General features: G+C 41.9%; 2 protein-coding genes across 2 annotated transcripts in view; one reads left to right on the top strand and one right to left on the bottom strand.

Moving 5' to 3' along the window:
- Positions 1–1646: 1646 nt before the first annotated feature.
- On the bottom strand, positions 1647–25619 carry gabra5 (gamma-aminobutyric acid type A receptor subunit alpha5). The gene is made up of 10 exons (XM_079999940.1): positions 25494–25619; positions 24546–24630; positions 24288–24412; positions 22213–22280; positions 21822–22042; positions 19036–19118; positions 8902–9045; positions 4674–4826; positions 4116–4327; positions 1647–3197 (listed from the first exon to the last, which is right to left on the bottom strand). Exons 2-10 carry the CDS (start codon positions 24626–24628, stop codon positions 2907–2909), a joined length of 1380 nt encoding a protein of 459 aa, XP_079856066.1. The 5' UTR covers positions 24629–24630; positions 25494–25619; the 3' UTR covers positions 1647–2906.
- The window catches only part of gabrb3 (gamma-aminobutyric acid type A receptor subunit beta3), a gene marked incomplete at both ends in the record, with an annotated part of 40498 nt that continues 21504 nt past the window's right edge, over positions 7683–26676 (top strand). The window contains one exon of the mRNA XM_079999929.1: positions 7683–7777. Within this exon, the coding sequence (XP_079856055.1) occupies positions 7683–7777 (95 nt within the window). The remainder of the gene's footprint in view (positions 7778–26676) is intronic.

A 26676-nucleotide genomic window follows, 5' to 3' on the forward strand; every position in this document is an offset into this window, starting at 1 on the left:
GGCTGTTCTTATGGTTGCACAGACATTTTATATTATTTTCTTTGATTGTAATTTCTCTGTCAAGCACGTTGTGTTGCCCTATGAAATGCGCTTTATACATCAAGTTTGACTTAAATTCATTTTTCAACATTCAAACAGGATGTTTTCACATATTAACAAACATATAAGAACACACGTGACAATTGTGATCACAGACGGTTGCTTCTACTCATAAGGAACTTTAAAGCCAGTGATCACAATACATATTATGAATATTGTATGTGTGTGTGTGTGCATACATATATATATATATATATATATATATATATATATATATATATATATATATATATATATAAATAAATGTAACTTCAAGCTTGAAATCCCACCTTAGACATTAACCATTAAAAAACAACATAATTTTACATTTTGTTTCTCTGCATTGGCCTCCGGGATGTGTGTTCAGACGGTGTGAAGGATATTATAACAGCGAGGTAGATAACACAACATGGTTGCTATAAGAGAAGATGAGCCCCGTACAGTCGGGTCGTTCTTAGCTGCTCAGGATATATACTATGATTGCTGTCATTTGGTGACATCAGTGACAGCTTAAACTGAAGTAGAGTATGGCCACGCTGAATGGAAAAAGCAACTTAAGTGGAACTAAATCCTTGATAAACAGCTGTGAGCCAGATGTTCCAGCCAGAGAGACCCCCCTGAGATGGATTTGACATTCCAACTACTGTAGAAGCCGCACGATCTGGGTGCGTGTGCGTGTTTATAATTAAAGGCATAACAGCACGTGCTAAAGGTTCGATCAGGCAGGCCTAAGTGAATAGTTAAGCCAGTATTTTACTGTAGAACAGCAGGAAAGCCTCAGAATATCAATCCATCTATCTATCTATCTATCTATCTATCTATCTATCTATCTATCTATCTATCTATCTATCTATCTATCTATCTATCTATCTATCTATCTATCTATCTATCTATCTATCTATCTATCTATCTATCTATCTATCTATCTATCTATCTATCTATCTATCTAAAGTAAAGGTGGAAGGTGTCTGTGCAGCTTTATAAAACAAAATTGCAGAATGTGCACATAGAAAAGCGTTATCCTACAGTAATGCTCCAGAGGATTTGACCTTTTTTCCAATTATAATAAATAATATAAGCATTCCTATGGAGCTGTGGTCAACTGTTGGTCTAACAAATGGCCCACCATTTAAAAATAAAATGACTAAAAGAAAACAACAATTTCTAAAAGCTCAATATGTAGTTATAATAATAACTAAATAATAATTAAATAAAATAATAATTAATAAATAAATAAAGAGCTGGAGAAAGCTCAATTTAGCACCCGGATGAAAAGATGAAATTAAAACAACTATGTCTCCGCAAAGGTGTTACTTATTATTCATATCAGCATTTATTTATTGCTTAATTTGCATTAAAGACTGGCTGTACACAAGATTCATTTCAATGTAATAATGAAATACAATTCAGGTCCATTACCTTGTCTGAAAGTGACATGCCATTCAGACCAAACAGGCGTACAGTCACTTTGAGCGACAGAGTCTAAGTATAACTGTTTCTGCAGACACCAAGCTGCACTGTAACGTAGAAATGATTAGGAATCCAATCGATGCGAGGTAAAAAAGCTGTACTTATTCATGAGGTCATTTAATTTAATTGTACTTGGCTATTTATGGCACACTTTTTGAAAAATTACATTATTGGATCTTATACAGAAAGGTTAGACAAATAACAACAGGTGATATGATTTGTTAAATTATCAAATGGATAATTGTCAAAATTCAACAACAACCCAGTCAATCTGTGTCCTGATCTGAAACAAAACAAAAAGGAAAGAAAACAACAAAAGCGTTCATCTAACTGTACTTGGTCTCACTACGGCAACTAGTCAGCCTATACTGTGGCAAAAATAAGATTATTCCATTTTAGGAATGAAAAAAAAAAAAAAAGGTTCATCAAGAATATTCGCAAGTATCATCAAAGCTCATAGAAACAAAATGCAAAAATTGTGTAAAAAGCATCATATACAGTATTTTTGAGCTGTTGTGCTTTTTTGAAGCGCTAGACTAGAGTAAAGTACATTGTGTTGCTGCGTAACATAGAAGCTAAGTTCACCAGATTAATAGAGCTTTTTCTAGAAGCGGGGGCATTAAATACACACCTTCCTAAAACGGCAACCATAAACACATAACGAGGGTTTTCCATGTCCCTAAACCAGATGCTGCCTTTATCCCCGGGACTAAAGGTCGGCACCTCTTCACACCTGTACGAACAGATGAAATAATATTTGGACGAGGTGGATGCGGGAGGTGTCGGTGCGTTCATAATGCGCCGTTTCTGTCTGAAGGCAACACACTTAGCACAGCTGTTCTGCTCCTAATGCGGAAGCGAGGTTCCATGTGCTGGGGGGGCCAAGTCACAAGTCATATACAGGCCTATAAATATTTATATTTGGTCGTCTGGGCTGTCGTTATTCCAAAGCAAGACTCCCAACAGATAAAGCATGTTTTGTTTTGTTTTTTCTTTAGTAATAACACAATTAAAAGTGAGTTTGCATAGCATTTGGCTGAGTTTCACGTCTTCTTTTTACACTACATGGACTCGAGGGGAAAAAATAGAAATGCCAAATGCAAAACGTTGCATGTCAGAAATGTATCAGTGACTGGAGTCAGTATATGGAGATGAATAAAACCACTGGTGAATAGATTATCATTTGTATAGAAAAGACAAACGTGACGATACTGCTTTGGACATGCAATGAAGTACAAATTAAAGGGAAAAACTCCCGTGACTCATCGGTGAAACAAAGGAGGATTGAAGTGCTCGGCATTGTCTCGGATAGCGTTCCAGTCCCATCAAATCCTGGACCAGGCGAGGGGGGTAAAAAGTTACACGGCTCCTTTGATCACCGGTTCCCTGTTGAGGTACGTTGCCCAGTACACCAGGTTGAAGGTCCCAAACAGCACCGGGAACACAATCCTGGACATCTTGTCGATTTTGCTCACGCTGTTGTACGTCTTTTTGGGGTCGGGGGCCTTGGTTTCGGATGGCTTGACCTGCACCGCCGTGCTGTTGGAGATGGTGGAGATGGAGGCGTCCTTGGTCAGGTTGGTGGTGTAGTTCATCCCGGCCAAGCAGGCGTTGTTGGGCTTCTTGGACAGCGTCAACGGGTCTTTTTTCTGTCAACAAATGCATGCGTGAGTGAACGCAATTCTTCGATTCAGCCGTATCGATTGCCTGTGATCCCCAAAGAAGCAAATCTGTGGTCACATGGATCGATTGAGGAGTATTTACAATTATTGTAAAATGTGGTTCTAAAATAATGACACGACGTAGATGCTGTTGTAGTAAACAATGGTTTTCCCTCCAACACACGGGTACTTTGGGTTTCTAGTGTTTATTTTCGTGTTCCGTCCAAGAATAGTCTCAACCTGAAGCTGATTAAACCGGGATTATAATGTCAAATAAAATTAAAATATACCTTCTAGGCAAATGCTTTTCTATATTTGGAGGTGACGATGGAGGAAGTTCTGGACATTTGATATATTACTTGGAGGACATGTTTAAACGCTCAGCTGGATCCTTTGACATAATCTTTCACACACGGCCTTACATTTGAAAGGCAGCAAGGCCTTCAGAAAAGATAAGGGAATGCAACCACAAATGCGCGCACACACACACACACACACACACACACACACACACACACACAGACATATAGAAGTTGTTGAGTTTGCACACTAAGGCAGTCGATCGATGTTTGCAGTCAATAACCAACTGGCTCTGAGCCATGATGTTGCAATTTCGCTGCACCAATATGGCTGTTTTTTAGGAAATACAGAACGTGCGATTCATCTCTCACTTTATGCGACTCGGAGCCTCGGAGTCAAACGTTGCTTTTGGGGGGGTGGGGGGGTTGCGAATTACTTGCATCAGCGTTATTATTCTGCGGTCAAGGAGCAATCTTTCCAAATGCTACACACCAAATTGAATGTTATACAATGAAAATAGTGCGCAATCTTACAATATTGGGCTGCAATTAGATTTAGGCCTTTGTACACACACACACACACACACACACGCACACACAAACGCACCTTGGGCTGTTGGGCTTCCATGGCCTTCTTTCCGTCCCAAGCCCAGCTCCTCTTGGTGAAATAGTTGACGGTGGCGAACTCGATGAGGGCAGAGAACACAAAGGCGTAGCAGACTGCTATGAACCAGTCCATGGCTGTGGCGTAAGCAACCTTCGGCAAGGAGTTCCGGGCGCTGATGCTGAGGGTGGTCATGGTAAGTACCGTGGTCACACCTGGAGGTTCGGAAAAGGAGCATGAGCAGAGAGGAAGCTAAGACCTTCTAGAGCGTCTGTGAGCGGAGACGTTGCAGCAGCAGGTTGTGGCGCTTGGCGTGAACACATCAGTGTAATCAAGAGGGATTAGTCTTCAGTGGCGGATTCTCATTTTCATTTTAATGAAAAATATTGTTTTTGTTTTTTTGTTGATTACTCAAGGTTAAATGGATCAAGAAGTACACGGACTGGAGCACAAGAGGAGAGAATTCAAATTGTCAAATTGTCAAATTGTCGAAAGTTCGTTAATGGTACTGCATTCATGAATTTGTTCACGTTGGGCGTCGGCTGTTTAATCCAAACTCACCGAAGACGGTCCTGGCCGGCACCGACTCCCTGTTGAGCCAAAAGGAAACCTGCGACAGGATGACGGTCATGAAGCACGGCATGTAGGTCTGGATGACAAAGTAGCCGATCTTCCTCTTCAGGTAGAAGTGAGCCATCATCACAGTGTATTGACCTGAGTAAGAAGATATCCTTAATTGATCTTTTCATGAACTCTTTCAATTACTTTTTCATATGAACTCTCACTTATATAACCAATGAATCACATTTTTTCTCATATAAGCTATGGTCACAAGGTGACCCAGCACAGGACGGGAAAAGATTCCCTCTATGCGGAGGGTAAGAGGAGGGTAAGAGGAGGGTAAGAGGAGGGTAAGAGGAGGGTAAGAGGAGGGTAAGAGGAGGGTCGCGCCATCCTTTGGGTTAATGATCTTGTTATTTTCCACCCTGTGAGAGATTAAGACAATATGGTGTTTGTACACACTAGTATGTGCTACAGTAAGCCAGGGGCTTAAGTTGATGGAGACATCCAGTTAACCCCTTCCCACTCTACTCCTAGATATTGACTATTTACTTTCATATACTGATTATCTATTACAAAGGGGACAGTCATGGGAGTGGAAAACAACTGGCAGACGTACCTGTCTCATATGTGATAGTCATCTTCCACCCGCACGTTAAGATTGCGGACTGTGAACACGCCTGAAAGTGCTCGGACTATAAACTGCTAATTATTGTGGAACAAGACATGTGACTCAGACTCTTTCTATGTACTGTATAAGCACGCCTCCTTTATGCTCAGCATATACAGTACATATGTCTGCTAATGCCACAAACCTTTCACACTTCTCTCCGATGTACCCTGCTGTTATTAAAATTGTCTTCAAGCGTTAAGAAGTCGTACTTTGTATAATTTTTCTCCGCACTCATCCGTGACCTCAGCCGGGGCGAACCTATGGGCTCCGGAGGAGGCCAGACCAAAAGAAAACCTTCCAAAGAATATAGAGAAACACACTGCATGAAGGGTCCGTGTGGTGTCTATGGGGGGAGGGGTGAGGGTCCGTCTGAGTCGGGGTCCTGGGCCTTGGTGATGCCAGCTGCCGACGGGGAGAAACTGTTCTTGGGGCGAGAGGTTTTGGCCTTGTTGGACCACAGCCTCCTGCCAGAGGGAAGTGTTTCAAACAGTTTGTGTCCGGGGTGGGAGGGGTCAGCCGCCATCTTACCTGCATGCCTCAGGTTCCTTGAGACGTACAGGTCCTGGAGAGATGGCACATTGCGGCCAATCACCTTCTCAGCGGAGCCAATGACACGCTGCAGTCTGCCCTTGTCCTCGGTGGTTGCAGCAGCGTACCAGATGGCGATGGAGGAGGTGAGAATGGATGGTGGAGGTGTAGAAGTGCACCATCATAGTGTCTGGCAGGTTGAACTTCCTCAGCTGCCGCAGGAAGTACGTCCTCTGCTGGACTTTCTTGATGATGGAGCTGATGTTTAGCTCCCACTTGAGGTCCTGGAAGACGATGGTTCCCAGAAAGCGGCAGGACTCCACGGTGTCGACTGGGGAGTCACAGGGTGATGGGGTAGTGTGGGGCGGCGTTCTTCCTGAAGTCCACAACCATTTCCACTGGCTCCACTGCGTTGAGCTCCAGGTTGTTCTGGCTGCACCAGGTCACCAGATGGTCAAGCTCCCACCAGAGATGAGCCTAATGAGGGTGGTGTTGTCCGCAAATTTTTAGTTTGTGTGAAATTGAAACTGTTGATTTTCATATGAATGTGATGATGAATTTTTAAAAATCAGTGATTTCCATGACTGATGTGAGCATTGCGCTCTACTTAATGGGTTCTGAATTCTTCCTTTGTAAATCTCAAGATTGTTTTCAGTTCAAGAAGGATTTATACTGTATCTTATGGGTTCATTCATGTACCTTTACAGCTGTTACAAGATAGCTACAATAAGACTATAAAGGCTTCCCTGATTATTGTTATTGTTATTATTATTGTTATTATTGTTATTATTATTATTACTATTATTATTATTATTATTATTATTATTATTATTATTATTATTATTATTATTAATACTACTACTACTACTACTACTACTACTACTACTACTAATAATAATAATAATAATAATAATAATAATAATAATAATAATAATAATATATTAATATATATTATCATTAATAATATACATACATCTTTTTGAGATTATAATGACATTAGTGTAGTGATAGCAAAAAAAAAAAAAAAAAAAGATATCCTCCTAAAGTAAAATTATAACTTGATTATATTGAGGAATAAAGACTGGCATAAAATGTAGACGTCATGGGATCTGCATGTATTAAATTGTGAGAGCTTGAGATAAATTATTGAAAAGGAAATGTGGGAACATCATCATATCCTGTTAACCAGCTTAAGATTGCATTTGAGGCTTTTTTTTTTTTTTTCTTCTTTTTTTTTTTTAAATCCTGTCGAACCTTGGAGTCTGATAAACTATAGAAAATCCACAGATGACTGCTGCTTTCTCCTGGCAAAATCGGATTTTTGTGTCTCACTAATCCCTTGTCACAATCTGCATCCTGCAGGACTCTTTCTCTCTCTCTCTCTCTCTCTCTCTCTTTTCTCTCTCCTCTCCCTCTGTCTCTCTCTCTCCCTCTCTCTCCCTCTCTCCCTCTCTCTCCTCTCTCTCTCTCTCTCTCTCTCTCTCTCTCTCTCTCTCTCTCTCACAGCAACAAACTGTTCCATTCCGTCCCGTCAGGCCGGGCCACACTTGATTGGAGAGACCCAGTTTGGCACTGCTCACCCTCAGGTGACCGAGGTGGCGGGGACCTGAAGTTTTGGACCGGTTTTGGTCCCAGTCCCCAGGAGACGAGCAACGTGTCCTCCATGGAAAGAAGGGCTCCTCTCCTACCGACGCTCAAATGACCGGTGGCCGGAGGCCCTGCTCTGCAGTGGGACGACTGGGGAGACACCACCCAGAACTGACTGCGCTCTCTGCTCGGATATGCGTGAACATCTGAAAGGCGTGACCATGCGGTTCTGGTGGATTTTATTTCTGGGGTTTTGGAGTGTCTACGGAGAGCTGCCGTTCATAGCGGAGAACAACGCCGCTATGCTGGTCAACTGGTGAGTAATAAGAGCGGGACCTACGCCGCCTACAATCCACATGTGGTCTAGAGGAGTGTTGTCGTTTAGGATGGGGTGGTGTTCATACATGTCAGCACTGAAAGGATATTCATATCCCTCTGCAAAGTGTTTTATCAGAGACAACTTTGCTGTTTTGATTTGGGAGTCCTAACATTTCCGCGGTCGGTAGTTTCAGTTCTAATGCCCTGTCTATATTTGTCTTCTCCTCAGATTAACCCTTCAGGTAAGAGGCCGGCTATTCTTGGCCGGATAAAGCAGGTTTGCACCTCAGATTACCTATGCTAATTGAGGTATAGCTCTTTGCCGGCTTCCCTCATAAGTCAGGCTGAGCGCTGTAAAGAAGGTGGAGTTTGGGTGTGGGGCCGGCGTGGGGATGGGGGTTGGCCGCCCAGACCAACATGTTGCACACAAAGATTGTCCACCAATTGTGTTTCAGAGATCCAAACATCTTGGCAGATTTAAGTTGTACTTGAAAGGCACCATTGTATTCATCGCTGTACACTCTATGTCACAGCGATCGTGATTGATGATTGAATGTTTACACTCAATTGTATACTGTCCATGATTGAGTCATGCACAGTATGATATACTGATGATGATACACATTTGAGTCTGCACCTTTAAACACTCTCCGTACGGATAGAGATATTGGTTAAAGGAGCCTTCTCCGTTTACATTGGGATTACACAAACTCCTCACACGCGCATTAATAACTTCTCCACCGACCGGCATCAAAAGTGTATTATCATACCTCTTTACATAACAGAATTAAGCAGATGCCGCGCGACTCCCGTGTCTCCAGTGCGGCGGCCAATCCCCGTGCCGTGACGTCACTCGGTAAAAGCACAACCGATGGACCTGCGTACGGATTAACCCTACAGACCCAATGGCTCAGACCGGGGATAAGTGATCCCCCACCCACCCTCTCTCTCTCTCTCTCTCTAGTGCAACCCTAGAGACAGCTGGCTATGTGTGGGAGGGCGTTCTCAAATCCTGCCGATTGTCTCTATCCAGCTTGATTTGAAAACATTTCCTTCATACACCAGCGGTTCAATTACGAGGTCGGACAATTTGGTGCTAACACTCTCCATAAAACGCTCTACCTCGGCTGGTGTAGATGTCTTCCGTCCCGGCGGTTTGACCGATCAGGTGATATTGGTTCAGCCTCGACCCCTCCTCCGCCACCACCACCGACTTGCCTGCTCCCTGAGTCCATGTGTACACCACCTCTGATACCGGATAAGCATCTGCAGAAAAAAAACCAATAAAAAACAAAACAAAGAGTACAATGAAAAATACTCTGCTTCAGATCAGCGCTGCGCTCTCCCCAATTTGATATGATTTGTCCACCCGGAAGTGCAGCCGGAAGTGAAGTGCGATTACTAAATTCAATTCAACTTCATTAATCCCAATGGAGCCAGCGGATTTACTGTAAGGGCAAAGAGAGTGGGGGACAGTGCGAGACAGAGAGAGAGAGAGAGAGAAAGAGAGAGAGATGAAATGAAAGCATGCAAGGAGGAATGTGGTAAAATCACTCGGCCACACACACACACACACACACACACACACACACACACACACACACACACACACACACACACACACACACACACACACACACACACACACACACACACACACACACACACAATCAGATGGAGGCTTGAACTAACAAAATGCCAAACTCCATCTTTCCCCAATTCCCCATTGTTCTGTGATTCATCTTCAAAGCATGTACCTCAGTACAATCCTACTGTACGATACCATACAATCACATGCGGCGGGGAAATACGTCATCCACCCGATAACCTGTCAGAGAAACAGTCCAACCCAGCCCAGACTGAACCCTGTGTTTCCATACACGCCCTGGTCAAGGGTCAAGTCAAACGCTCTCAAAGGTTAGGGGAAAAAAAACAATTCCTTAAGAAGGGTTTATAAATGTGTCAATGGACAGGGCAGATTTAATGTGACCGGAGCGGCCGGTGCCGGACCCGCAACTGGAAAAAGTGCAGATTTTTATCATCGTGAAGCTTCAGGCTTCCCTGAGAATCAGGCACACGACGGTCATCGTAGGACGGCCCAAGGGGAACGAGTCCAATATTTATTCCAAATCGCCAAAATGGTAAAGAGCTAAAACAATCTGACGGCTTTCAAAAATCCAAATCCAAAAATCACACCCAAGTTGAAGTGTTTGGACGCCAGAAACCAACAAGAGGTTTTTGGGTAAAGCGCTCTCAGAAAGTGAAAAATTGATGTTGATTTATTAACAACGCAGGGAAAAGAACCTGGAATTTTCCATAAACCTGCCACTTGCCAAACCACAAATCCATCCCTACTCTATTTTGGATATTATACAATAACATTTGTTAGACTTTTATCCTAGTCTTTTTTTATCTACAGTATTTGGGATATATATAAACATCTTGAACTCCCAACCTGAAACACTGCATCCAGAGTCAGAATCATGTGGTTCTTATTGTAGTGCTTTGAACATACATAAATTAACCTGAATGTGGATTTTTAGTCCCACTCCACATTGATTGATGCACACGCTCATACTCTGCTTCCCCTGTTTGTGTGTGTGTGTGTGTGTGTGTGTGTGTGTGTGTGTGTGTGTGTGTGTGTGTGTGTGTGTGTGTGTGTGTGTGTGTGTGTGTGCTTGTGTGTGTGTGTGTGTCACTTCGGCGAAGCATCCAATCTAGCAGCATTTGCATTAATCCTACAACTGCAGCACTAGATGACTTCACAGCAATTTGGCCTGACCCAGCTAACCCCGTCTGTTGGATTATCAGCTCAGAGACACCCTGCATTGTCTCCGTCCAGTCTTCGTGGGACTGCAGAGCCTTGGACGGGCCTTCGCAAACCGCGGCTCCCTTTTTCCCAGGCTTCATCTTTCCATTTTAGTTACTTTAGTGGCCTTACAAATGGCGTAGCAATGACAAAATACATTCAGATTATTGGCCAATTACCTCTGCAAAATCTGAATAGGTTTGTTTTATTTTTCAATGTTTTGGCCGAATTTCCCCCAACACTGAACAAGTTTGTTTTTTATCTTGCAAAGGATGGATTTCACAAAACGTTCTCTGAGACATGTTAATATTAGGATTTTCCAAGGATGTTTCAAAACATAACTCAAAATACAAGAAAGGGGGTTGTAGTATACTACATTAGTATAATAACCCATAATAGCTCTAATATTTTAAGGATTAAGATGTACTATCGGATTAAAATGTTTAGGCTAGCTAATCCAACAGTGATGCACCGGGCTCCGCATTTGAAGAATATTTATTTTCTGCTTCCACTTTCAGTGCCTCGTGCTGCTTTCAGGACATAATATCCTGATTTGCTGTATATCCTGAAGATAATATTACATTATTTAATGATGTTCTATTGATGGTACATCTAGTCTCAAGCCACAAGTTGTCAAGTTGTCATGCACACACACACATACCTACACACGCTCGCATACACACACAAACGCGTGTGCACACGCGCACACACCCACACGCACAAACACACAAACACACACACACAGAGACACACACACACACACACACGTACACAGTTACACACTTCCTGTGTCCCTGCAATAAAGAGTACTCTTTATGTAAAAAATATATAAATAAAATTGTTAACTATGAAAAGAGGTCAAAGGACATCATATCTAGATAGCTCTGCACTGGCTTGGTAGATTGCAAAGTTGGAAACTGAAATACATACTACTTTTTTCACTAACAGATTAGTAATGAGAATATTGTGTGTTGATCATTCAGCCAATGCATATTTATATTTTGACTACAGTGTTTAATTTAGAGACTATGAAAGACATTGTATACATATATATATAGACAGGCATATAAGAAGTAAACTATAGTACTACCACGACTACTTGAGTGATTTATTTCACCAATGCTTTTACCTACAATACAGTATTTGGCAATTACTTCTAGTTGTAGTTTAGTACATTTTCAAATACTGAAAAATATTAAAAGATTAGAGAAGATTAAAGTTATTTCGTATCTTCTGCAGTTTTCCTATATAATTATATGAAATGAACAACGCAATGCTTGCAAAGCAAGTTGTTCATTTGTATTGTATTGGTAATTTCCTTGCATATGAGCTTTTAACTTGACATAATTGAACTTTAATTTAAAAGTCATTTTAAAACCTTTCATCCATTTAAGGGCACCTGCAGGGTTCAGTTTGAGGTCAGGGACACATTGGACAATGTAGTCGTAGTTCCTGTGCCTCCCTTTAGGGCTTCATTGTTACGTTTTGCTGACATTTCTAAAGCCAGTCTTACGGTAATTGCTTCACGTTAAAAGGTTGTTTCTTAACTTCATTGTTTAGTCTGTTTCAGTTTGTTCCACATGAAACCCGCTGTGAAGTTCAGTCTCCTTTTTCAAAGTTAACGTCAAAAAAAAAAATCTCTTAGTAACTCAACACCTCTTCCTTATATTAGTCCAGATAAAAAGTATTATAGATTGCATGTAACACCGTTTTGAAATTACAACCTTAAAGCTGGATGGTTGTGTGTAACCGGGTGGGCTGTTGAAAGTTGCTGTAATTGGATTTTGGAAAGGTGTAGGTGCAGGCTCTTAGACCTGCAACACAGAGTCGACAGTAGAGTAATACGGCAAACAACTCTTTGATTTTAACTCCCAACAGACCAAATTATGACATATTTATAAAGAATAAGCATGCTTATATTGTTCTGTACGAAAATAGCAAAATGAGGCGCAATCAACTTCATTTTGCAAAACGCATGCTATCAAACTTTAATTAAATACTAATCAAATCAAGTTAGTGAAAAAAGTAAAATATGATAAATTTCTCAATTTACATAACAAACTGACAAAATAGCACATGTCACAACATAAATTCTGAAGGTAATATTTAATGAATAGTATTCTAGCAGTAGTATAATTTAGGGTTGGAGTAAAAAGTATAATATTGAGGAAATTCATTTCTACTTAAATATGGCTTTGTCAAAAACAGCAAGATGGTAAGAAAACCATCAATGAAGAAGCTGTTACAACGATAGGTCTTGGCACTTGGTTCTTGGGTCTTTTGTCTTGGATCTCAGGTCTTGGTCTTGGATTCGGTACTTGGGACTGGGGACTTGGTCTTGGTCTGGGACTTGGTCTGGGATCTCAGGTCTTGGATCTCAGGTCTTGTTCTTGAGTACGATCTTCTAGTTTAGATGTTTTGAAGAACATAGATGTGAGATGGAAGCAAATCATTCCGGCACATTCGGCAGACCTGTAAGGACTCGGATGGAGGATTTGAAGATGTCTTTAGTTTGAAATATGTTGTACTGGTGCATGACTGATCGTCAGATGTTGATTTCCATCAGTTTCCACAGAAAAATGTCTTTGGTTGTGCCTCCCTCACTGAGCTACTGTTTCATTTCAACATTATACAAACTCGGTTAAATTGTAAATATTTTTTTTTTTCTTTAAGCCATCAGTTATCAGTCAAGATTCTCACTGATAAAGTGCAACACAAAGACACATCATTGACATTGCCTTAAAAGATACTTAATATAATAATAATATATATATATATATATATTAATATAATAAAGTTCACTATTTACCCAAATGTTAGTTGGGACAGGAGACTACTGATGCACATACCCATCTTTTTTTCCACCAAATAGGTGAAAGGTCCATAGAGGTCAACAAGGACTCAGAAAAGTTCCATTTCCTTCCTTGGAAATGTTTTACTTCAATTCAATCTCAATCTCTTAATGCATTGTATTGCATACAGTGTATGTGTCACTTATTTGTCCTCAACACAGAGTGTTGTGATTTGGTCTGAAATTTGGGTTGTACAGATAATAGGTCTGTGGCAGTTTTGCCTGCCACACGCCACCAAAGTGGCGTATTCAGGGCCCTTCGGCACAGAGACACAGGCAAGGGGGTTTCAGATACACCAGTTTATTGGAGAGAGTAGGCTAGGTGGAACAAGCCCAGGAGCAGATGGAGATGTGTCATGACAAGGGCTCCTTGCCTGAGTGTGTGTGGGGATGGGGGTTTAACCTGTTGCATATTAGACCAACCAACGAGCAACAGGTATGCTGTACTCTGATTACCTAGACCCAGGACAGGTGTGGCTGCTCATACCATCCCCCGCACCACAAGGTCACACTGATTTTCTGGTGTGAGAACACTAACACTGACATTAACACGAAAGTCATCAGCAATGATGTTCTGCAATTGTGAAGGTCAGATTTGGGGGCATTTTACTTCCACCGTGTTAATTCCATTGATAGGTTGTGTGTGAGTGTGCGAGTGCGTGTGAGTAATTCCAAAACCTGGTTCCCACCCAAGGCTTTGCGAGTGAGTGAGTGAGTGAGTGATTGAGTGAGTCAGTGAGTCAGTGAGTGAGTGAGTTTTTCTCTCCATATCTCTCTCTCTTTCAACAATACAGCAGGGGAATTGATGCTGTTTTGCTTTTATTGAATATAGCCTCCATTATTATTATAACGCCCACACTGCTTCTCTTAAAACACAACGTGTATGAACACTAGAATTCCTCCTTTTGAATTCTCAAAATTCCACTGCTGTTTAAATAAGGTCCAAACAGAGATCTAGATTCAGACTGAATTAGTATCAATCACACTTTCACAGAGCTGTGTTCCATATTGGATATAAGCTCTCAGTTATGATTAATAATCATTGATATTTAGAGAGATGGCTCTTCTAATGCCTTTATGTACTTCACGCATCTTGAACATGAGTGAATGTTGCTCTTAAAAGTGGAGCAGCGATTCAAAGTGGCTTCCGTGCTTTACATTAGCTCGTGGAGTCAGCCTTTCAGCGCAGGGAGGTGTACTGTGGGATTCAGAATGTCTCACCCCCGGGACGTAAAGAGGGTAATTCAAATTGGTTTATGGACATAAACCATAGTGGGCACTCAGATACTTGCTGACACACTGAGTTCTGAGATATAACTTTTTAAGCCCCCATCATTTTTCTTTTTTACATTTCCGCCAATAAACCCCCATAGGCGATCTCTGAATAAATCTCAATGAATAGTTAAAACTGCCTGGAACCGATTGGTGAGGATAGTGAGTTATATATCGCATGAGTTCTAGCTCAGCTTAAAATGCAAAGAGAGAACAAAAGCTGCTTTATAAATAATTGCATATCTATATAATGACCCATCTTTGCCTCAAGTAGAAAGTTTTACGTTTACTCAGCATAACTGCACGGAAATAAGACTCTTATTTTGTTTTCTTACTTTCCCATCCAGATTATTCAAATGGACCAAATTAAAATGTATGATATTGAACGTTATAAAGAACTATGAAAGGAACTGAACCCAATTAAGGTCCAAAAGATATTGTGTTAACGAATTTGTAATATTTCATAATATTAAAATTTGAATGGACTACACTGAAAAATAAAAGCCAGCACACACGCACAAAACAATACCAAAGTCTGACAAGCAGCAGAGTAGGACACACACACACACACACACACACACACACACACACACACACACACACACAGTATACTTAAAGTAGGGCTGGGCGATGACAAACTCAAGTATCACAATCATTTTTGTGATATTTTTGTGATCATTTTTGACGAATACCTTAACCTTATCTCTAACTTGACAATATTTTGGGGATGGCTCTTGGTGCATTCATAAGTTATTCACACACAAGAAACATTTGAGGTACAGTCAATAGAAATGTAAATATTATGACCAAGCAGGTAGAGGCATTGATTAGAATAGTTACAACAGTCTATGAAGTTCATAACGTTCCATTAATTCACTGTAACGCAGCCTCAAAGACAACATTTAACTATTTCACAATATCATGATATTACCAAAATCCAAGACTATATTCAGTCTCATATTGCAATATGGATATAATAAGGACATTCAGCCCTAGAATACAGCCAGCATGCAATATCTATTTTCTTTTCTTGTCTTTTCACAATCATCTTCTCGTAAGAGCCAAGCGAGGCTTACGCTGCAGAGTTCTAAAAATGTGAAGCAGGCTTGTATTGGAGTAAAATAATTGCAAAAAGAAATGAGAGGAGGGGGAAAGAAAGGGACTGAGATGGAAATCATAGGCTGGGATACTTAGAGAGATTCAATCAGGGGAAGCTCGGGAGAAAAAGCTAAGCTGAACAAAACACGAGGTAAAGAGTGGTAAAAAAATATCTATCCTAAAATGTATCGCTCCCATACAGTATATATATAGGACACTGCATTGAATCAACCAACTATGGATATTGTGTGTGTTCGGACAGGTTCAACCTTTTTTTTTAATATAATATAGAAATGTTAAAGAATTACTTAATTCTGGTGTTACATGTAATTTTTATTTATTTATTATTTATTATGGTCATTAAAAAAAAAGTGTTCATTCATTCTTGTTTTACATTTATTAAGTCATTACTTAATTAATTTGTTAATTAGTTTGTTTGTTCATTTATTTATTCATATAATTCTTATAAGGCATCTTAATTGTATATATTTTGTCATTCATTCATTCATTCATTCAATCATTTATTCATTCTTTCATTGATTTATTCAATCATTTATTCATTCATTCATTCATTTATTATGACTGGCATATCAATTCAAATAAAATAATGAATCCTGGGGAATATATCTTGTGAGCTTTATTATGAATTTGTCATCAAATCAGTTTCCTCCCTTTACCACTGAAAGACACAACACGGTACAGGAGATAACAGTTTGAAGTTGAAAGGAAGGCATGGTGAGACAGGAAAAGCAGAGAAGTGATTAACGCAGCGTGCAGCACGAGTCTAGCTTTGAAAGCCTTGAGCTCGGGGGCGAGTGCTGTCCATTAGGTCAGAGGATTAGCCCGGGTTAATGGAGCCGTAGATCCCAGGATATACCGCACATCACCGCTGTGACTTGTTGCTGCTTAGCCACACGGTGCCACACACACACAAGCTTTATATTCAACGTCACAATTATTTATTTAAATGGTTATTAGGCAAACACCTTCAAATGTAGTCTGGCCCCCCGCAGTCATTTAAGCCTATAAGCTAATAATAGACATTATTTCCGAGCCAAATTGGCTTTGAAGGCACGCTATCAACGGCAGAAAGCCTAAATTTAGACCCGCAAAAGCACAACACCTTACTAAATGGGACAAAGTCTATTAAGGGGTGATTATTAGGGCAGGTTGGCTACAGTGTTATAGTGCTGGGGAAATCATCTTGGCATCGTAATCACAAGTTTATAACATGACGACTAGAAGTAAAAACAAATCCAATCTCACCGGTCGTCTCTTCCAAACAAAGAGTCAGAATAACTTCATAACTCCAAAAATGGCAGCACCGGCAAGACATTACCTACATTTCCAAATCGGTTACTATGATGTTTTGAATCGCATATTGTTAAATACTCTATTATAACATATACACTTTAGTACATACAGACAGTTCATGTCAGATGACAAAAATGTAAAGTTATATTTGATACTAAATATAAAATAACACAAAGTATAGGTAGGTATAGGTATGTGGTGGACCAAGGGGCATGGTCAAGCAGCGGCTGCAGACAGCAGCATGGCTTCCTTTCCACAAGGTTTATATAGGTACCTATATAGAGGTATATATCTTTGCTGTAATATCCTGAGAACTGATCGCTGCTGTGTTGTTATATTTTTTTGCAAAAAGTACATTACAGTTCCTCATAATCAGGCCGAGGCCTCCAATGTGGTCGGCTCGTAGATTGGCATGAAGCACATGAGCTAATGTATCCTTAATTCGGGTCCTAAGCTCCCTGATTATCCCCATTCCACCCCTCCGCAGGGGGCTGAGGAATTGAAAAGAGGCGTGGCAGTGGCTCTGTGCGGTGATACTGAGCCAGGCGGTCATGTGTCTCAACCCCAAGAAAAGCCCGAGATAACCCTCGCTGTGCCAGTTTGAAGGAAAGCCCTCGCGTCCTAATCTCAAACTTGCACGACAGGAAGTCCCCGGGTGGATCTGTGCGTCAGGGACACGTCAGCTACCTCACTGGCTTTGCTCAATTTGACCACAAACTACTGGTGAGGGTGCATGTGACATACATGTGGATTATAAGGAGCTCAATGGAGACGTGTGTTTACATCGTACCAAACAAGTTATTGACTTATTATTATAATTATTATAATTATTATAATTATTATTATTATTATTATTACTATTACTATTACTATTACTATTACTATTATTATTATTATTATTATTATTATTATTATTATTAATATTATTATTACTATTATTATTATAATACTATTACTATTATTATTATTATTATTATCATCATGACTTATATGGGAGTCTGGAGTCACACTTGATTCTGCAGCTGCAGCCAAGCACACACACATTCACCAAGACTCCATCTTGATTTGTGAATTAAAAGAGCCTTGAGCAGCCTCACTACGTGCCCAATGAGCTCCTTTAGTGAGAAACTGAAAATAATTACTCAAATAATTCAATAAAAAACAGCCAAGGCATTTGGCATAATTCACATCAATCATTACCGAATTACAATTTGCATTCGATCAAATAAACAATATATGTAGAAGGAAATTATTTTTGTGACTCACACTCTGCCAAAACAAAATCATTTTGAGAGAATTAGGCCTGAAGATGTTCTGGGATCCTCCATTTGCATTCCTTGGCCCCGAATGAATGAAATGATTCTTGCGATAATCCTGTTCACCACCCGGAGCCAAAGCAAGTCTTCTGACTCTCGCTCACCGTGCGTTACACCAACTGAACCACCCAAAAGAAGAGTATGAACTTTTATCCAATCTTTGTACTGAGTGAGGAATCTCAAAAAAGAGCGGAATCTTTTACCACTAGCCTGTGTGTCTGTGTGTGTGTGTGGGACACAGATATCCAAAGTGTGTATCTATCTAAGTGTGCTTCAAATCGCTCCCCAAAGCAGCAGCGAAGGACACGGTGCGGTAGCAGCCTCGACAGGCTGATGAATGACATAATCATGGGCGGTGCGTCTGTGTCAACATGGTCATCCCCCATGTTGCCACGACGACAGCTTTGTACCTGAGGGACGGCCTGTCAAATGTACCGGGGGCACAAGGAAAAACCTTTTCCTTGTATGACAAGTGCCAAGCTCCCTCTGTGAGCTCCAGGGTCTCTGTTAACTTAATGATGTGATCACGTTTTTTTTCATCCCTTTAGAAGTCTGGGGTGTCAAATCAATTATTAAAAAATTCTGTATTTACTCACAGCTGCCAAACTTGAGCGGGCAAGCGTGGGCATCCATTGGGAAATCTTCAAGCTGCATGGGGCACTCCGCCGAAATTGTTAATCTGAAAAAAAAATTCATATACTGTATTCTCAATCATTATCCGCACCGATCATCGAACTGCATCGTCAGTAATTATCTTGTCCAGTAACAATTGATTCCAACCTGTGTCATTGTGGAGTTTTTAGTATGTTTTCAAACAGATAATGTTGTTCAGGATGATCCAGACTAACACCTTTATAGAAATGAAACCACGCTGCTCGCAATAGGGTTGATTCAGAAGTGGAACAAGGCTGCCCCCTAGTATCCAAATCACAGCACAGCACAATTTGCCTTGGAAGACAAAACACACACACACACACACGCACACGCACACGCACTTTGGGCGATTATTTGTCACATACATATACAAACGGTCATATACACACCCACACTGTACACTCACACACACATACAGGGGTGTGAAGTGACAACATAGAAATACTTTGTTACCGTACAGATATTTGTGAAAAAAAACAACAAAAAAAAACAATAAAAGTCAAATATCAAAAGTCAAAAGTACTTTAAATCTGGCGGCAGTCCGTGTTAGCTGTCTGAGACTTTTGGTTTTAAAAAAAACGATGCTCTTTCTAGTTTACATGGATTTACTTTTCTTTTTGATACTGAAGTAAAAAAAAGTGTTATTATCAGAATATCACATTATTCCTTTCCACCCGGATGTCTTTTGCTTCATTATTTTCTGAATCTTATTTCTCTGTACAAATAGATGGAAAAAAATAAAATACATTTTAAAAAAGTATATATATATATATATATTTGTTTATTTTTTAAACACTTTGAGCAGCAGGAGAACTGAAAAGGAAGTTAACATACATACACATGATGGCAGCACAAGCAGAGTTCAGATGGTTCACATGGTGTACAACACACTGCCCTCTATGGGCCACACCTGGCTCTACCACGTCGTATGGTATTTCCCTCATAAATAACCTTAATACGACTATAAAGCAGAGCTCAGATGTAACTATACTTTAAGCTGTACAACCTTTTTAAGAACCGCATTGGCTCTCTGCGCCTTGTCAGTTTTTGTCTGAGAGCAGATACTTCATAAGAAGTGCGTCCGTAGCAAGTTTCAGAACGAGGAAACCTTCCTGAGACAATCAGTGTGTCAATTGGGACGGTAGCTTTGATATTCTGCAGAGGAGGAACAACCTCCCTCTACCATCCTCCCTAGAAGATCCCTGGACCACTGTACAGCAGCAACTTAACAAATCATCACAAAAGCAGATGGACTTTATCCGTATCACAGAGGCCAGCGGCAAAAATCATAGAATTGAAACAAAATATTGCTGACGGCAGAGATCAGAGACCTCCGCTACGAGTCATGGCTTTAATCCTCATCAAAGTTGCTTCCTGATTCACGTGGCACACATGTGGTACAGTATGTGCTGAAGGCAGAACGTGTGCATGTTTCTTTTGTAAGAAAGTGACTTCCATTGCGCGTTGGTGCGGCGAGAGGCCGACGCTGCGAAACGCTGGGATCAAAGCCCCGCCCTTCCTTCTGAGAGGTATTTCACGCTACAGTAGGCAGGCCACTGTTCTTATTATTTGAACAAGCCCGGCAGAGAAGGAACGCATGCATAAAATGCCTCTCTAATAACCGTGTTCTCAGCAGAGAAATGCATTAAGAGTTCGCGGTGGGAGCGTCCTAATGGTCCGCGACGGGAGAGAACCTCGACTTCTGCATCCAGCGGATCGATAAGATGTTTTTTCTTTCCGCTGGGGCATCAACGTCCATTTCCATTCGCTTCCTTTTCAATATTTGATTTAGAGTTTAGTGTCCGGTTAAGCTGATGGAACAGGATGTAAATGAGATCACGCCCCAACCTTTTTTCATCCAGCGTTCTCGTACAATCTCACTAAAGCAATTGACCACATGCAGTACAGTTCTCACTCACAGAAAGTGTGCTCTCTGGCAAGGAGGTGAGCGGAAAGTAGGAGGATCCATGGGGGATCACCAGGTAAGAGACACGCTAGCTATCCCTCAACTAAGTGGAAAAGACACATTGGCACATCCTGGGAGGAGGCGAGGGTTATTCCCTGTTCACACAGCGGTCGACTGTTAGTAATACACACACACTTGATACTTTTTTACGCAGGATTTTACTTACAAAGCGGTCCTGCACGATTCTACCCCAACAGAAGTTTCCTTGTCCCAGAAAAAGGTCCAATTTCCAGACATTTTTACCATAGAGTTTAGAATCTTGCTGGTTTACAACGGAATGTGACGCCACAGCGAGAAGCAGCGAGACGCAGAATGTACTGTGTTTTTTTTTTACTCTTTTCTGTGCTTCCCATCCAAATATTGTGGATACGATTTTGGGAAAAATCAAGAGAATCAGAGAAACTTATTCCACAGGAAACTCCTGCGCCTGTTCACAAAGGTTCGACGTTTTTTGGGCTGAGTTGTGTGTGTGTGTGTGTGTGTGTGTGTGCGTGCGTGCATGCGTGTGTGTGTGAAAAGGTCATTATTACTGCATTTCCCTGCATCAGAGGACTGGGTTGAGGAGAAAGACATAATACTTTACCGGTCCAATTTGATCTGAACTCATGAGGAACATAGTGCATGTTTGAAATTAAATATTGTGTTTGCTGGCTTTCGGTAACTTGGACTTCACAGCACAGTACACAAAATTCAAATGCCGCACGGGACGGAACCGAGGCGACGAGGTGCATTTTAACAGGAGGAGGAGGAGAGAGCGCTGACCTCATGGTGTACAGCAGAGTCCCATCGTCCTTGAGCCGCAGCAGCTTGTTGGGCGTGGTCATGTTGTGCGCGATGGACTTCTTCCCGTTGAGGAAGAAGGTGTCCGGGGTCCAGATGTTGCTGGCCAGCAGGTTGTTCAGCGGCAGCATCTCCATCGGCCCCTTGAAGCACAGGCGCTCGTCCTTCCAGCTCTGACGGAAGAACACGTCGATGGTGTATTCCTGGTAAAAAGGGCGGAGGCCGACGTGTTAACGGAATAAGTAAATAACCCAGAGGTATTCAGCTTTTTGTGGCCGTATCAGAGTCTTTTTTTCGATCCTAAATACGCGTTCTAGCCTTCAAGGTAGAGGAAACGTGAAGGAAAAGTGACCGAAACTCAAGAAGTTCTTACCATCTCGGTGTCGGAGACGGGACCGAAGCTCGTCACGAAGATGTTGGTCTTGATCTCTGTCACCTTCTCTGTGAAGAAGAGGTAGAATGACGTTGTCCGTTATGAGAGACCTTCCCCATGCTTACTGCCAAACAGCCCAAAATAATGCAGCTCGCCAAAGATTACAGTCACATCCGGTTCGCTCTTAATGAAGAGTCTATTAAGATCGGTACATTGAAGTAGACTATGCTGGTAACATCATGGTTGAGCTGTGACGGCGCCCAGAGCCTTCATTGACATGAGGATTACAAATCGATCGACAATTGACAAAACTCTGAAAGTTGGAATGATAAAGATGAGTGCCACTTTCCCCCTTATAATTTTCTTTTCGTTTTTTTCAAGTGTCCATCTCCATGACAATGTTAGAGGCAGAGTGCTTGGCAGGCATCTTGAGCGCGGCAGCCAAATTGCCATTCAGGAATATTAGATGGAAACGGTCGTTCCGCTCATTGATTTACTATACCGGAAGTAGCTCTTTAAACCGGCACATGTAGTGTTCTCTTGCTCCAGATTAAAAAAAAACATCTAAAGAGTTCTATAAGTTGTTCTATATATTGTCAAGGTAACACTGCTCAATGAATACAATGGAAATAATCCAAAAAGAAAATGGAATGTTGTAAAAGCATTTCACTCTTCTAAAGCATTTAAAGCATTTTTAGTTTGATTTATATTATTAATTATCCTCATTTTATTACAGCTATCAACCATCATAATGTGAATTTAAGCTTTAAACTGTCATGAACAGACTGAGTAAAAGTCGCCCCCAAATATCCCCATTCAGTTGGGGACTTTTTTCCAGCAAAAGCTGGAGCAGCCATTCAAACAAATCACAATTTAAAACTGGGAATAATCAATCAAGGTTCAGAAACAGTAGGAACCGACGTTGCTGCGTCGTATACCTATAAATATCGAATAGAAACGCATACTTGCTCATTTAATGGTTAGAATGACGCACTTTCGAATGCAGCATTTAAGAGCAACTTCCTGGTCTGGAGCCAGCAGCATCAGAGCCCCGGAGTCTGAACCGCCTCGCATCCTGTATCGACAACATTTAATCATCTTATCAGCACAGGCCTGTCACTGGCGGAGTGGAATACTAAATGGAATACGAAAGTACCTTTTATCACTCTGTACAGTCGCCCGTACAGTGATACACCGAGATACGTTTAGGGATGTCCTTAATAGGGGTGGCATCAGAAGGAGAGGGCCGGGGGGGGGGGGGGGGGGGGGGGGGCGACTGTGAAGGTGATCCAGGAAAGTCTCGTCATAAAGAGGAGGTCAACCAGACAAAAGCTCTGTTGGTGTGTGGGCCAGCTGTCATCTCTCAGAGCGCTCATTACTGTTTTTCTTTTCTTCATGAAACAAGTTATAAAAGGCCAAGTCGTTATTTCAGTGTATGTAACATGGTGTCACACACGTAAAAGAAGACCACTGTTTTGCTGTCTGCTTCCAGCATTTCTGTGTGGTATATACTCCAAAAGCAATGCTGAACTGTCCACCTGGCCCACGTTCCTGAACCAAAAACCACCCGGTCTGTGCTACAAAATCAAGCATCGCCCATGAAATACTTCAGGAACACTGACAGGTGTGATCACAACTCCTTGTTTCTCTTCCACATAGACAAAGAGCAGAATTATAGTCTTTGAATCACAGCACCGACTCTTCTGCGGAGACCGGAAAAAAACGCTCCCTCTCCACAACAACACATGTCCTGCGTTTATTTATGAAAGGAGCAATTGTTTCCGCAAGGTCACGCAGCAGGGGGATGGAACTGTGTGTGTGTGCGTGCGGTGCGGTGCCATGGGTTCACAGGTCTTATCGTGTCTCTGTCAAATATTTTGGTCTGCTTTATGAATCTAACCATGTTCCCTTTGTCTGCATTGATCAGATGACCGACTGCAGTGGAGGGAATTGCCTCCCTTATATATACCGTACGTGTATGTGTGTTTACCCAAAACCATTTTCCACTACACTCATCTATCAGAACTTCATAACTAAATATTTAATTTAAAGGCGTCTTCTCTGTGTGGACCTACCTCCCAGTCCCGGGCGCAGTCTGTTGTCGTACCCATCCAGCAGCCCGTCGAGGATCCGCGTGAATATGGTGATGTTGTCATTTAGTTCTGCCTCTTTCGGAGTTCCTGTAGCAACCTGGCAAAGGCTATAAGCAAAAAAAAAAAAATGTTATTGTTTTCAAATGCTTGCTCAAATAGAAAAAATGCATACAAAGCAACAAGTAACTAAAACTGATTCCCAGAAGATGAGTTTTTCCGTTCCTCGCCATAGTTCCTCACCTCAGACGGCAGGTGATGCTCACAAGCCAGACACACACCCACAGGCTCCTCATTGCAGGGCCCGAGCACATTCCATTGTCCATTCCTGTAAAACAAGACTCCCAACACTTAGACTGTTAAATATTCCAAACGACCGTAAGCCCAATCATATGTTCTGCATGCATTTGGGATGTCTAGACCGCCTGTACAATACAATAAAAGCGGAACTAATGTTGATGATGCAAATTCAGTTTGTGGAATTGGTTGGTTATCCTGGAATTCAAATTCAGTAGCTGCCACCATCTGAATGACAAAATGATAACTCATCCATATGTGAATGAATAAAACAATTTAAAACGTACACAAATGTGTCATCTAGGAAACCCACAACATCAAAATAAAATAGCTACTCCTGGTACACAAAACAGCTCAGGATATTTTTTATAGTCCGACAGAAATCTGGACCACTGGACATAGTTGCCAAACACCCGCAGAGCCCTGCATCCTCTCCGGGATACAACTAAATAAAACTGCTGATCTGTCAATTGTCATGTGCTCTACTTTTATAGATTTTGGACACATTTTCGTGGGTAACATAGACCGCTATTGAGTTGAAGAGTCCGAAGCACTGTGCCCTCCGTGTTGGTTGGAAGCTTCGTCCTGCCTCCTCCTGCACCGGTCTCATCATCTCCTCCATAAGTTGATGACTTATTAGTTAAAAAAATAAAATAAATTAAAAAAAAAACAAAAACCTTCCCCTTCTTACTTTACACTAATCAACCGTTCCACGTGCACGCATGTGGAACTGGCAAACCTTTCAAATGCGCGAACAAAGCGCGAATCCCGCAATGTGATCTCTGCAACGCGGCTTTTCCGCGCACAGCGGTCCCTGCGGTGCACGTCCGCGTCCACGACCCAGAGCAGCGCGCACGACTCGCCGTGGAAAAACAGAGAGAGGGGCGTCGATACCTTCGGTCGCTGCGGGGCGCGCATCCCCGTCGGCTGCGGGTCCTGCAGAGCGCGGTGCGTCCCGGGCGGCGGGGCTCCGTCCGCCGTTGAGTTGCGGACCCGCTGCACCCCGCTGCTCGCACCCGGAACGTTCAGGAGGCTTTGCAGTTGCAGTTGCAGGATCTCACTAGTGCGCAGATCACAACTTCCCCTCAGCAGCCCACACTGCCTCAAAAAAAAAAAAAATGTATGGAAGGATGGATGGAAGGAAGGAAGAACGGAAGGAGGCGGCGGCAGAGTTTGTGGGGTCGTCGCGTCACCTCCGCGTGCGCGCCATCGTTGGAGAATTACAATTAAAAATTGAAAAACAAAAAATCCCGGAGGAGCAAAAAAGTAAAGCGTGAGCGATTATTTAAATGAACCGTGTAAAAGACGGTTTCCAATCGCGACGATCCTCGCTCTGACTCCGCAGCCTCTCACTCTCCTGGCGGCGGATGGTGGAGTGTGTGCAGGAGGGATGGGAGACGCGTGTGCGTTTTGTGAGCGTGTGCGGGTGGTGGTGAGTAAGGTGGGGACTGTAGAAGGAAAAAGAACGATGGGACAATAGTACACTTTATACAGCAGTGGTGGTCAGTGTGATGAAATGCGAATATTAAAGGGGTAATCTGTGATTCCTTTGTTTTTTAACCCCCCCCCCCCCCCCATAAATAACCATTCGGTGGCGGGGTCCGCCTTTCTGGACAAGAATGCAGAGAAAGGCAGCCGCAGTGAATTTGAGAAAGCAGTGTAGACAGTTGTGGTCACTGGTCAGTAAACTGTCTATATAGATGAACGGTCAGCACAAAGCACAGCACCTTGGGATGAAAAAAGATCCACGTCACCTCAAGTGGCCAAGAGAGAGAACGAAACAGAGCAAAACAGGAGAATCAATCCATCGGTAGAAGGCAAACTTTCGGGAAAAGAAAGTGAACTTCTTAGGGCGAAGATGGGGGTCAACTCGGATGTCGGAGAATAAAACGGTTTTGCATGGAATACTATACGACACAGACAATCTTATGGATCTCAACTTTAAGTTGCAGAGGCTTGTTTGTCCCAAACCATTATAACCTATTTTTATTTATGTTTACATCAAATGGAATTCTGTCATGCCCAAGACTGAACCCCAAAACATAAACTGGACCATGATCAATTATTACATGGCAGT

Source organism: Zeus faber (assembly GCF_960531495.2).
Source record: "Zeus faber genome assembly, chromosome: 1".
Lineage (NCBI taxonomy): Eukaryota > Metazoa > Chordata > Actinopteri > Zeiformes > Zeidae > Zeus > Zeus faber.